Source organism: Bufo gargarizans, chromosome 4 (genome assembly GCF_014858855.1).
Source record: "Bufo gargarizans isolate SCDJY-AF-19 chromosome 4, ASM1485885v1, whole genome shotgun sequence".
NCBI lineage: Eukaryota > Metazoa > Chordata > Amphibia > Anura > Bufonidae > Bufo > Bufo gargarizans.
Genome location: NC_058083.1, coordinates 451,800,964 through 451,814,922, shown reverse-complemented (window position 1 = coordinate 451,814,922; position 13,959 = coordinate 451,800,964). Strand labels below are relative to the sequence as shown.

General features: G+C 49.3%; 1 protein-coding gene across 3 annotated transcripts in view; it reads left to right on the top strand.

Annotated features, from left to right (window-relative positions):
* USP34 (ubiquitin specific peptidase 34) overlaps window positions 1-13,959 on the top strand; it is a 216,570-nt gene that overhangs the window by 131,956 nt on the left and 70,655 nt on the right. For all 3 annotated transcript variants that reach the window (XM_044289323.1, XM_044289322.1, XM_044289321.1), the window contains 3 exons: window positions 3,248-3,394; window positions 3,489-3,545; window positions 4,212-4,289. In XM_044289323.1, coding sequence (XP_044145258.1) covers window positions 3,248-3,394; window positions 3,489-3,545; window positions 4,212-4,289 — 282 coding nt within the window. The remainder of the gene's footprint in view (window positions 1-3,247; window positions 3,395-3,488; window positions 3,546-4,211; window positions 4,290-13,959) is intronic.

Below are 13,959 nucleotides of genomic sequence, written 5' to 3'. Positions count from 1 at the left end.
CGGATTCCTCTACGGTATGGGGGTCCTGTGGTAGCCATTGCGTAATCTGGCTCCTCCTGTACGGCTCCTTCGTCAGTTGACGGATTCTTCTGTCTCCGTATTCGGTGGCGTACGCTGCATAGGCTCCTCTTTTGGCGGAGTATGGCATCCCTGCTTTCATCCGGTGGCTACTTCTGTATACTGCTGGTCTCGGATGGGAAACGGGCTTCCCCCTTCCCCCTTTCTCTTTCCGTTCTTCCTTCTCTGGCTCGGGGTTCACTGCCATTCCGCAAACCTTGGTGGTTCCTCTGTTGCTACTCCCCCTCATCTATGTGATGCAGGGTTTTTGGTTCTGTGGTTTTTTCTTTTTCTTTCGGTCTCGTTCTGGACCGACTGTTGGCCTGTGACGTTCCTGTATTCCTCCTTCTACAGGTGACTCCTACCGTTGGTCCTGGGCGCGCTACCGGTGTGTACCACTACCTCTCGATACTTGACTGGTGTCGGCATGTCTGTCCGATGTAGTCATGCCTTTTCGCTGCGCATTCCGTGACTAGACTATGAGACTCCCCACGCCAGGATGTGCGGGGGGTGCTGTCGCGTCTGTTGATGGAGTTTGGTTCCTGGAACGGGACACCCCTTCTCTTCTTCCTCCTTGAGGCAGAAGTTTTTCTCTCTAATCTTGGTTTGGTTGTTTGCTTCCGTCAAGCAGTTTTGCTACACGGTCGCTAACGGAGTTCTTCCATCAATGGTTCTCATATCGTCACTACCTTTGACTATCCAATGTATTGATTCCTGGCTTGCGGTTGGACATGCCTCATTCAGGCAGCTTCTCGGTCTCCCGTCAAACCTGGTCGGCTCGGGGGGACATTGGTGGACCACTTCCGTTTCCGTGGAGCGCTTCTCCTTAGCAGGGGTGGATCGGGGTTTTTTTGCTTGGGCTTTGGTTCTTGGCTGGATAGGTTCGACACTGTGTGGCCTTCCAGCGTCCTCTGACCCACCCGGGGTCCTCAATTCCTTCCTACAGGGAATAGCCGTACGGTTCCTCCATGCCGTCCTCCTTTTACCGCCTGGGATCAGACCTTGGTCTTTTTAGCACTCCGGAATTCTCCCCTTGAACCTGTCCTGGTTCTGCCAGGGGTAGGAGCTTCCCTGGGGCCGTTCTTCCTTTCTCCCGACGGTGGTCTCTGATTTTCATCTCAATGAAGAATCTGGCCTTCCATCACTACGTACCTCCCCTTCCCACCCTAAGGAACAGGAGTTGGGTCATTTGGCCTTGTCAGGGCTCTGACTGTTTGTCAGCCTCCAGTTCCTTCCGGCGTCCGTGCTCGCCTTGGTTTTGTCTTCCGGAGGGTCCTCGCATAACATTGGCGGCCTCCAGGGTGTTAATTGCACGTCTGCATTTTTTTTTTTGAACTTCTGTCCCCGGGGCAAGGTTCCACCCTTCAGTGTTGCGGCTCCTTTCACCAGAGGGGTTAGCGCTCTTGGGCTCGGATGGTTCAAGGTTCAGCCGTGCAGTAGTGCGGGGCGGCTACTGCCCTCCTCCGCTCATTCACAATTATTTGCCAGGTGCATACTTATGCATCGGCGGGCACCGCCTCTGGAAGCTTGGTCTTGCAGGCAGCAGTTCTCTGTTGCCTGCAGGGGCGCTGGCTCCATGGGTCTGTGTTTCTTTCCCCCCCCTTGCGGACTGCTCTTGGACGTCCCAAGGTCTCTGTGTCCCCCAATGAATATGGGCTGAGAAAAGGAGATTTTTGTATAACTTACCAGTAAAATCTCTTTCTCGCTCTTCATTGGGGGACACAGCACCCACCCAGTATTATTGTTTGGTCACGGTTGTGGCAGTTGATGGTTTGAGCCCGTTGGGTCTTTTGCCATGGTTGGTGTTCCGTGTTTTTTCTTAGCTTGCTTCTCCTACTGCTTCTCACAAACTGAAGCTCTCTCTCCAGGCTGGAGGGGGTATAGCTGCCAGGGGAGGAGCTAACAGCTTTATCTAGTGTCAACGCCTCCTAGAGGACATAGCTATACCCAAGGTCTCTGTGTCCCCCAATGAAGAGCGAGAAAGAGATTTTACTGGTAAGTTATACAAAAATCTCCTTTTTTACTAAAGCAGGCATGTCAGTAGAGCTGGCAGGTTTTCCTTCACTGTGTAGTTCTGCACAGGTTTGTAGCATACTACAGAACTACACAATTTATTTATTATTTACCAAAACGGACACGTAGGAAGTGGTGACAAAGGATGCAAAATTGCAAATCATTCTCGGTCATGTGATGATCACATTGTTCCGCAGCTCCTTAGTGTACGGCCTTAAGTTCATTTTTTTTATTTTTTTGCAGTTTTGGAAGCCTAAATCAGAAATGGATCATAATAGCAGAGAAAGTATAAAGGACAGATACGACTTCTCATTTTGCAGTTCACTCCTGCATCAAAAAACCTGAACGTGTGGCCATGTCTAGTGATGAGCGAACTTGTGTTTTGAAGTTCGGCGTACAAGATTCAGGTTATCTAAGAATTCCGTTATGGATTCCACTACCACAGACCATAACGGAATTTTCAGATCACCCAAACCTTATACACCAAAATTGAAAACAGAAGTTCGCTCATCCCTAGCCATATCCTTACACTACAGTTAACAGAGTTGAGTCTTGTAACGCTCTCTCCACCTTTGCGATTATCACACGAGCATGTCAATTTCTGTCCTATGTAATTATACAATGAAGTTTCTCCTTGAGTGACTGCAAATTTGTCATTTTCAGAACAAAACGAGATATGGTACTTTCACACTGGCATTTTTCTTTTCCAGTATTGCGTTCGGGACACAATACCGGAAAAAAACTGATCAGTTTTATCCTAATGCATTCTGAATGGAGAGCATTCCGTTCAGTATGCATCAGTTCAGCCCCTCTTACGTTTTTTGGCCAGAGAAGATACCGCAGCATGCTGCATTTTTCTCTCCGGCCAAAAATCCTGACCACTTGCCAGAATGCCGGATCCGGCATTCATTTCCACTGAAATGTAAAATTGCCGCATTGACTGATCTGTTCTTCCGGTCCGCACATGCGCACACACTTAAATTTGTAAAAAAATAAATACCGCATCCGTTTTTCCGGATGACACCAGTGAGACAGATCCAGTATTTCAATGCATTTGTCAGACTGATCCGCATCCGGCCTGCCGGAATCCTCTGACACAAGTGTTAAAAGTAGCCTTAAATATGGCAACAATACTTTTAATATGTGTAAGGTGGTGTAATGCTTTTATTTATTACAGGAGAGTGAATGTAAAGCTTATAATCCCAGACCCTTCTGCAAGACTTATACCATGGACAAACAGCCTCTGAACACAGGAGAGCAGAAAGACATGACCGAGTTCTTTACTGACCTAATTACTAAGATCGAAGAAATGTCTCCTGAACTGGTCAGTTCTGTTAAACTCTTTACCTCTTGTATGATTTACTAGTCATCTCTCATGTTAACATTTTTGTTTTTTCTTTTTATCAATTAATCAACAGAAAAACACAGTCAAAACTTTATTTGGAGGTGTTATTACTAATAACGTTGTGTCTTTGGTAAGTCCTCTTGAATTATGTGTCGGATGATTAGTTTGTGTGTGTTTTGTGGGGTATGTAACAGGTTTTCTTGAGGGGAAAAATAAAGTCCACGGGTATATATGCACGATGCAGCAGTTTGACACAGTGATACAAATTCTGCTAAATTTTTACCTAGGCATGGCAGATACTCCCATGCAGATTTCACCCAGTGCTTTGAAAAGGATGAAATTTAGGATGGAACTCCAGAGCTCCAGTGGGTGGCAAGGCCTCTTCATTGTTTTGCCAAACACAGTGCCGTACATTATATAGCAGCTATGCTTTCTGTTCCATTAACGTCTCATTTGCTTGAATGCAAGTGAGCTGCACCTAGGTCGTGTGACCAGTGTACTGACCTAGGAAGAGGCATAAGCACTCAGAGCGCAGCGGCCTCTTCATACAGCTGATTGGCAGAGCTCCAAGGTATCGGATCCTCCCCAATCTGATATTGATGACCTATCCAGAGGATAGAACATCAGTATCAAATTCCCAGATAACCCCCCTAAATGGGACCCATTGCATTAGACTCTTAGGACATTGTATAGCTGCTATTTCCCATGTATATTGGTGCACAGCTACATTTATTTGGTTTCTAGCATGTTAGTATGTGTAGTTCTTCATATTGATTGTTTTACCCATTTACTTTAGGATTGTGAACACGTAAGTCAGACAGCTGAAGAATTCTACACGGTCAGATGCCAGGTGGCAGATATGAAGAACATCTATGTGAGTAGGAGTGCATTCCATTTACCAACTTTGTTCTTTAATATGTACAAGTAACAGTTGCAAAGTGACAAAAACAACGTAGAACTCTGCTTTATCTCTGCCTTGGACACAGAGTATGTGGAACATGGAAGGGTTTGTCCAGCAAGGAATAGGTATTGGGGAAGACCTCAAAGTGGGTTAAAAAACACAGGATAGGTTTTCCACATCACATCTGCCACAGCCTTCCCCTGAAGGTGTGACAGCTCATGTTTACCTGACCACTGTCTCCTTTGTAACGGTGGCGCAGTGAGATTATACTTAATGGGGTTATCCCACAAAAAATGAAAACCAGACATCATATAGTACATGACAATCTCTTTCTAACAAAGCTAGAACCAGCCCTGTACCTCACATGGATCCAGAGATCTCCCCATTCATTGCTCTGCTAGATTTATATCATAAATATTCTGCTGCAGCTCAGGGGGAGTGTCCATGATCTCCCTATCGCAACTCAGGAGGCAGTTGAAGGATATAACTGAGCATGTGCAGCCATCTCAGTGAGCAGGTCAAAGAAATAAAAAATTAAGTTCCACTATACAGATACATTTTAGTGAATAACTCAGTAGCTATAATCCAGATCCAAGTGCTGGTGTGAAAATTGTAAAATATTTTTCTCGCCCAGTTTCCTTGGGGGACACAGAAGACCTTGGGTATAGCTCATCTCCATAGGAGGCGTGACACTAAGTGAAAACTGTTAAGCCCCTCCTCCACAGCTATACCCTCAGCCTGGAGAGAGAGGCTGCCAGTTTTTTGCTTAGTGTCCAAGGAGGCAAGACACTCCCTGCTCTGCAGGGCTGTTTTCTCCTTGTTTTAATTTTGATTTTTACTTTTTCTTTTCTTTTTGTTCCAGACAATACGGGACAACAGAGTCGCACTAGACTTCTCTGTTTCTCCCGGGGTTGAGCTGCGCCGGTGCCGGTCATCCGCACTGCTGCCTCCCCCTCAGAAGGCAAGGTGGACCAGGGCAGCCCAGCTCCCCTGCATCCCGCCAGCGCAAGGGTCGCCCGCACGCCAAGTCCCTCTTCCAGCGTCCTGCCACTACGGTGCCAGTAGCTGAAGGGGCGACCCTGCTGGAACGGACCGAGGGTGAAGACGGCTGTGGTGAGAGAGTGGCTTCTCCAGCCCTACGACCCCCTCCCCCCACCCAGGTCTCCTGCGTGACTGACCCCCATATTGGTCCCTGCTGGTCCTAGGCTGGCCCCATCCTAGCTTGTTTTATTAGCTCCTTCTCATCCCCAATAGGTGCCCACTGAGGGGTTATGCTGGCGTCCCTATCATGCCACCCAGGGAGCTGCCTCTATCCTTACGGGCACCCGGTCACAGGGTCCCCCATCTCCCCCCCCCCCCCCCCCCCTCCCTATCGCCTTACCGGTGCGCTGCTCAGGGCCAGAGGCCCTCTCCTGACGGCTGCAGCGAAGGGCCCTTGTTTCCGGTCCGCGGGGTGGGCACCCGCGGCCGGAATGACTGGTGCGGTGTTCCAGCAGACCCTGGCCGACCACTGGTGCTCTCAGAGAGGCTGTCTTTCCGGTCGGCCGGGCGCCGCAGAAAGATTCTGTCCCAGGATTCCGGCTCCTTCCCGGGCCCCCTGACTGTTCCGGCCCGCGGGGTGGGCTCCCGCGGCCGGTTTATGCACGCTCCGCTCCCTCCAGGTCCCGGCCGGTACCTCCGGGCACCGCAAAAATTTAGGCCCCGGCTTCGCGGCCTACTAGGCCGCAAAATTCCGGCCTCGATTGGAGGGGGCAGGCACTCTCCAGGCGCGAATTCTTCCCGCCGGAGGTCCCCCCGCCACCAGGGGATCGCTGCACCGCCCTCAGGTCGGATCCCTGTTAACCTCTTGGATGCCGACGGCTCCCATCTGGAGGAGACCCTAGGATGGCTAGCCTCTCAAAGAGGCTGTGCCCTTATATGGTGGCCCCTTCCTGCCTCAAAGAGGCTGTGTTTTAGAATAATAAATAAAAATAAATAAAAAAATTTTTTTTTTATAAAAATATAAATACAGAAATAATATAGGAATTAACTGTATGTGTGTATATATATATGGCTGCGCAGGATGCTGCAGCCTGACCTTAGAGCGCTGGCCGTATGCCTGCCCCTATTCCATAGGCGGCATGTTGCGCTCCGTGGCACTGGCCAGGTATACATGTTCCCCTTCTAGGCGGACCCTTGCCCTCTCCTGGGATACGGCGCTGGCCAGGTGCAGGCCGCCTTTTTTCTATAGGCAGAATTAGTCGCCCTCTCCAGTCACGGTGCTGGCCATGTGCATGACCCCCCATTATAGGCGGCATACTGCACTCTCTCTGGCTGCGGGCTGGTCCTTGTGCATGACCCCCTTCTGTAGGCGGAATACTGCCCTTTTACCGCATACGATGCTGACCATGTGCACGACCCCCATCCATAGGCGGAACGCTGCACTCTCGCTGGATTTGCTACGGCCATATGCGTGAACCCCTTCCATAGGCGGAACGCTGCACTCTCGCTTGATTTGCTACGGCCATATGCATGACCTCCTTCCATAGGCGGAACGCTGCACTCTCGCTGGGTTCGCTACGGCCATATGCATGACCTCCTTCCATAGGCGGAATGCTGCACTCTCGCTGGGTTCGCTACGGCCTTATGCATGACCTCCTTCCGTAGGTGGAATGTTGCACTCTCTCTGGCTTCGCTGCTGGTCATACGCATGACCTCCGTCCAAAGGAGGGCTGCTGCGCTCTCTCTCTCTGGATTCGCTGCCGGCCATATGCATGACCTCCGTCCATGGGCAGAACGCTGCACTCTCGCTGGATTCGCTGCCGGCCATATGCATGAGCCGGCCATGTGCATGACCTCCTTCCATAGGCGGAATGCTGCACTTTCTGGATTCGCTGCCGGCCATACGCATGACCTCCGTCCATAGGCGGAATGCTGCACTCTCTCTGGATTTGCTGCCGGCCATGTGCATGAACTCCTTCCATAGGTGGATTGCTGCACTATCACTGGATTCGCTGCCGGCCATGTGCACGACCCCTTCCTTGGGTGGTGTGCTGCACTCACTGGAATCGCTGCCAGCAATGAGCATGTATCCTTTCCTCAGGCGGCATACGCACAACGCCACTGACTGTGGTTGTTTTCTCGCCAGTGCGTTGCTGGCCATGTGCATGTCCCGCATCCTTGGCGGGGTGCTTGCATTTTTTGCTGGATGCGATGACGGCCGTGTGCATTACCCGCCCCTTTCTGGGTGGAATACTGCTCTTTCGCCGGATATGTTGCGGGCCATACACGGCCCGCCTCATCCATGGGCAAGAATTTGCACCCTCACGTGACCCATGGCTGTCCTTGATATGCTGTGCGGGATTCTTGCTTGTTCTCCTTCATTGTGGAGTAGTTGCACTCTCACAGTATTCGGTGTTAGGTGGGTTATTGCGCACTCGCTTAATGGTAAGATAACCCCGTTCATGTCCCCCTTTCACTGGGCGGACCTCCTGCGTTCCCGCTGGGTACTGTGCGGCCATGTGATTGGTCACCTTCTGGGCAAACTATGGTATGTTCTACTTCTCTGAAGTTGTTACTGGCCTTGGGCATCCCCCCTTTGGGACGGGCCTTTGCATTCTTACCAGCTGCAGTGTTGCCAGGTACATTTCCCCCTTTTCTGGGGGGCCTGCCTGCGTTTCCATCGCATGCCATACTGATGTCTTGTGCATCACTCCCTTTCAGGTTGCACTTTGCACTTCCGTTGATACTGTTGGACTCTGTGGCTGATCCCCTTCACTGGGTGACTATTTTTTTGCAGTGAGCGGAATTTTCTGGTGCGCTCTGTCTGTTGTTTGGGCCGTGTATGCCTTCTCCTCCCATAGGTGGGTTGGCCTTCTCACTGCTTGCGGGGCTGCTCGTACGTATGCCTCACTTCCTCCTGCGACATACCCTTTTTTTTCTCTTGGGATGTGGTGCTTGTCACGGGCCTTGCACTCTTCTCTAAAGAAATCATTCTGTCCACCTGTATAACCCTTGGGTGCTGTCATACAAGCATTAAAAGTATGCCGTTGTATTCAAAGGTGTATTCTTTAGATATGAGTAGATGGGCTCTACTTGCTCTCTACTTCGCCGAGCTGGGTGGTGCTCGTTCTCTGGTTTGGCCTGTATATTGTGGTCCCGTTGTGTCGGCATCCACCATGTCCGTTGGCCTTTCCACCTGGGGAGTGTTCGTGGTTCTTTGATACGTACCTTTTCGTTCTCCCGTGCACTCGCTTCCCGGCGCAAGTGGTCACTGGGTCGAGAGTGCCGTTTGCAGTGCCACTCGATTTCTGCGTTGGCTCTGGCGGGACTGCTGTTCCCTCGCCTACTACTGTTTCCTCCTCTTCGGGTGTCATGCAGTATGAGTTTTTTCTGTTGGCGCCCCCTCTGCGCTTCAGGCTGGTCCGCTACCGGGTTCGGGCCGCTTTTCTCGGGATGGTCACCCAGCTGCTCTTGGGTGCTCGCTTACCCAGGTCCGTAGGACCTCCACCTTGGGTTCTTCAGGGTACTCGCCTTCTGCGTGGCAGTGAACCGGGCGTCTCAGTGAGCGGGGTTCTGCCTTTGAGCTGTCCTATGGCTTCCCTGTTGCCCACTCCTCCTTTCGGTTGAAGGGTGTTATGCCGGCCTCTGTCTCGACTGCTTTTTCTCGCCGGCTCTGCTTGGCTCCCGCTCGGTTCGGCTCGGCTCCCTCCGATGTGGCTTTTGCCCCGGCCGCGCTTCAGTGGCGGTTCCTTCGCTGCCCTCCCCTCTGGGGAGAGCTTGGTTGTTCATGTGGATGGTTCTGATGTTCCTCTTGGCCTCGTACTGTCTCCCTTGTTCACTCTGGCTGTAACTTGGGAGGACCCCCATTCGGTCGAGATTGTCATTAGATCTCCCACACCGGGACTGTAGGACGTCTTCCTGTGGTGGCTACATCGACATGGACTTTAGCCTGTCTTGTCCTGGCGGTTGCTGGGCGGACCCTTCGGTTCCTTTCCGTCTGTCCTTCTGCTCCCCCACTCCGGGTGGTTACAGGACAACGTTGCTCGGGGGCCGACGGGACCAGTTTTGCCGACCGTTCTGCCCGTGTTACTGGTCTGCGCCTGTTCGCATTGGGTTTTCACCCGCTTGCCCAGGCGTCTCTAGCGGGCTCGCTAGTATTCCCTCCTGGCCGTGTTTTGTCCAGGATCTGTTGTAGGACTTAGGGGTTTTACCGGGGGTTCTGTGGGAAGCTGGGCGTTCCCCCACTCTGCCTTTCTCTCTCCATGGTTCTGTCTTTCTCCAGTCCGACCTAGATCTGGGACTGGGACTCTGTTGCTTGAAGTGTCAAGGGTCAGCGCTGTCCTTCCCCTTTCGGCGTTCCCCGGCCCTCTGGGCCTGTCAGGACCCTCTTCCGTGGAGCGGCTTTGGGGTTCCCTTGTACTGCCCCTGGGTACCGCCCTGGGCATTGCATACTGGGCTCTTGGCGCTCCAATCTTTCCCTTGGAGCCGTTACAGAAGTTCTCTCTACTCCTTCTGTCCTGTACGGTTATGTTTCCGTAGCCGTCGTGTCTCTGGCGGGTGCCTGGGTGGCGGCCCTTCTTGTTCCGAGCCTTCTCTTTCCTCAGGACAGGGCTGTTCTCCATCCCGTCTCTTCCTTCCTTCTGAAGGTGGTGTTTGTCTTTCATTTTAACGGGGCTTTCGTCCTCCCCTTCCCACCCCCGGGAACGGACACTTCACCGATTTGGGAGTTGTTTGGGCCTTGCGGTTTTTACTTGGAGATCTCCGACTCTTGTCGACGTTCGGTCTCTTGGTTTTCCAGGAGGTCCGCGCAACGGGTTGGTGGCCTCCGGGGTGGCTTTCCTCCGCTTTCTCACAGTGGTTATTGCTGTGGTTACCGCACCAAGGGCAGGGTTCTGCTTTTGGTGTCACCGTTCATTTCACCAGAGCGGTCGGTGCCTCCTGGGCCGGAGGCATTTGGCTTCGGCCATGCGTCTGTGCGAGGCGGTCACTGGTCTGCCTTACAGCGTTCTACAGGGTGCACACTCTGGCTTCGGCAGATGCTGCCTTGGGCCGCCTGGTCTGCGGGCGGCGGTTTCTTGATGCCTTCGGGTGCTTTGCCTTGGTGCTGTGGTCCCTCCCCCTTTTGGACTGCTTTTGAACGTCCCAAGGTCTTCTGTGTCCCCCAAGGAAACTGGGCGAGAAAACGAGATTTTTGTATAACTTACCAGTAAAATCTCTTTCTCGCTCTTTCCTTGGGGGACACAGCACCCACCCATTCTTTGTTTTTTCTCTACACGGTTTCCGAGTTGTTTTACCCGTTGGGTAGTTGGCTTGTTGGTTCCACTTTTGGACTTTGCCTTTTTTTCACTACTTGGACACGCAACTGGCAGCCTCTCTCTCCAGGCTGAGGGTATAGCTGTGGAGGAGGGGCTTAACAGTTTTCACTTAGTGTCACGCCTCCTATGGAGATGAGCTATACCCAAGGTCTTCTGTGTCCCCCAAGGAAAGAGCGAGAAAGAGATTTTACTGGTAAGTTATACAAAAATCTCGTTTTCGTGGGACAACCCTTTTATCTGCTTGTCCCTTTCACTTGAATAGTATGGAGCAGTTGTAATTACACTGCACCGCAGCTGCAAAGGAGACAATGTGCATAAACTTTAAAGAAGAAGCAGCACTCGTATGAGCGCCATGACCCCTTAAAATAGCTATTTGGCAAGGTGGCGGGAGTCAGACCCCCAATGATCTGATAGGATAGATCATCAATATTACTCCCCTGCACAGCTCCTATGACCACCAAGATTTTTATTTTCTTCCTAAATGCAAAATTAAGCAGACTAGTGCTGTTTCTCTGCTCTTCTTTCTCTTCCCTTAAGTCCCTTTTGCATGGATCTATGGTCAGGTTAATTCAGCTGTATTTTTGCCATAGGTAAACATAAACAACATCAGCCAACAAGCGTCATTAAAACAAACTAGGATTCATTTTTGTATTTAAAGTGGACCTTTCACCTGTAAAAACAATGTGAACTAAGTATGCTGACATTGAGAGCGGCGCCCGGGGATCTCACTGCACTTACTATTATCCTCGGGCGCTCCGTTCTCCCGTTATGCCCTCCCAGGCTGTGAGCTCTGCGCTGCGATTGGCCAGCGCTGCAGCCTAGGAGAAGGAGACGCCCACAGGACAAGGGCAGACACCGCCTACTATAACTTACAGAGCGAAGATACTGGAGGGCATAACAGAAGAACGGAGCGGCGCCCGGGGATAATAGTAAGTGCAGTGAGATCCCCGGGCGCCGCTCTCAATGTCGGCATACTTAGTTCACATTGTTTTTACAGGTGAAAGGTCCTCTTTAAATTGCACTTAACGAACAATGATTGGCAAGCTATTATCCTAAACTGATGCCTTTTAATAGACAGAAATTGTGCCGGTGTAAAAGGACCCTTCATGTTGGAGTTGATAAGAGGAGGTTGTACATGTAGATGGGGGGGGAGTGGGGATACAGGATCCAAAGAGGGCACCATAAATAAAGATGAGACACGTGACCGCTGAAGCCATTGGTAGGCTGCAGCAGAATGGGAGGAAGTAAACAAGCTGGGGGCTAAAAAAAATTGACATGTGGATCTTTCAATAGCAGAGGCAGGCTGCAGGTATTAGTATTTCCAGGCAGGGTGGATTTGATTTAAATCAAACTGATTTTAAATCACGATTTAAATCACTAGTCAGTAAGGCTTGATTTAAATCTTAGTTTTCTACATAAAGACTAATTCTTGCTGGTATAACTTATAATATGCAAGTAGATGAAGATTTTTAGAATAACAACTTTTCATAAAAGGCCTCATGCACACAACAGTTTTTTAAGTCCGCAAATTGTTCGTCCGCCCCAAAAAAAAACGGATGTGGCATCAGTTTTTTTTTTGGGGGGGGGGGGGGATCCCTTTTTTTACCACAGATCCCTTGTAATAAATGCCTATCCTCGTCCACAAATGTAAAAAAAATAGGACATGCACTATTTTTTTTGCTGAAGGGAAACACCGACAACTGACGCGGAACACAAACGGATGAACTATCAGCATTTTTTTGCTGACCCATTGAAATGAATGGGTCCCCATCCTATCCGCAAAAAAAAACGGAACGGAGGCCGAGAAAAACAACTGTCGTGTGCATGAGGCCTTAGTTTAATTAAGTTGATTCTTTATTCATAGGTTTGTAGAAGTTAGGATTAAGGTCTTTTTTCTCAACTTTGTTCATGTTATAACATTTTTGCTGTGAAGAAGAGGCATGTGATCTCTGCTGAGTCAAATTCAGTTTTGAGAACTGCAAAAGTAAACCAAGCATCTGTGATAATATCTTGTAGGCAGAGAAACTGCCCAATAATCTTACAAAAACCTCTGGAAGAGCATGACATTGTGAATGGATTAATGGAATTTATTTACCAAAAAAATTGAACATATACAGCCTTATTCTACATAAATAAATAACTAATCTTTATTTCATGATGGTAATATATTTTCCTCAAAAAGCATTTTATATAAAAATAATCTGATTTAAATAAATAAAAAAAATCTGATTTAAGTAAAAAAAAAATCTTTTTTTTCCCCCCTTTTTTTAAATAAATCATTGATTTTTTTATCCACCCTGTTTCCATGATCACATAGTGGAAAAATCTGATTTATATTTGGTAAGGAATCCACAGCAGAAATCTGAGATTGGCCTTCTGATTTCTAAATCAGTTTTAAAGTTTGCCTACCACAGATCCACCTGTGGATTTGGCTTCGTACAGTGCGGCTTAGGCTACTTTCACACTAGCGTTGTTTGAATCCGGCGTTCAATTCCGACACCGGAACTGCCCGCCGGATCCGGGAAAAACGTGTGAAAACTGATTACATTTGAATCCTGATTAGGCTTTCGATCACAATGGAAAAATGCATTGGAAAAAACGGATCCGCCATTTATGGACTTTAACTTTTTTTTTCCTATTTTTCGGGTTTAACATGCAAAAGCCGGATCCGTTTTGACTGAACACACGGAGCCGGATCCGGCGTTAATGCAAGTCAATGGGAAAAAAGCCTGATCAGGCGTTCAGTCAAAGTGTTCAGGATTTTTGGCCGGAGGTAAAAATACTGCATGCTACGTTTTTCTGAAAAGCCTGATCAGTCACAAAGACTGAACAGAAGACATCCTGATGCATCCTGAGGGACGGACTCTCCATTCAGAATGCATTAGGATAAAACTGATCAGTTCTTTTCCGGATTTGAGCCCCTTGGACGGAACTCAGCGCCGGAAAAGAAAAACGCTAGTGTGAAAGTAGCCTTATCCACACGAGAATTGCAGCAAGAAGACATATTTTCCCCCATCACTTTTTAGTGATTTTTGAGACTGCACACTCAGCAAACCAGCTGAAATTTCTCATTGAAGACTATGGGAAGCGGTTTCTGTCCTGTTTTCAGTGAGGAATGTGCGCTGAAGTCTGCACAGAAGATAGATCGTGTGAAAATAACCTAGCATGTCAATTGTAAAGATCCCAGCCTCTGAACTGAAACAATTTTTCCCTTACGAACTACAGGCAGAGGTCTAGAAAAGGTTTAAAACGTACAGAATTTAGTAGAATAAAATTGTTTAATGTTTTGTGTCCAGTGAATAGGATGGAAAATGTTTCTGCATCTTATCTATCAATGTTTCTATCTG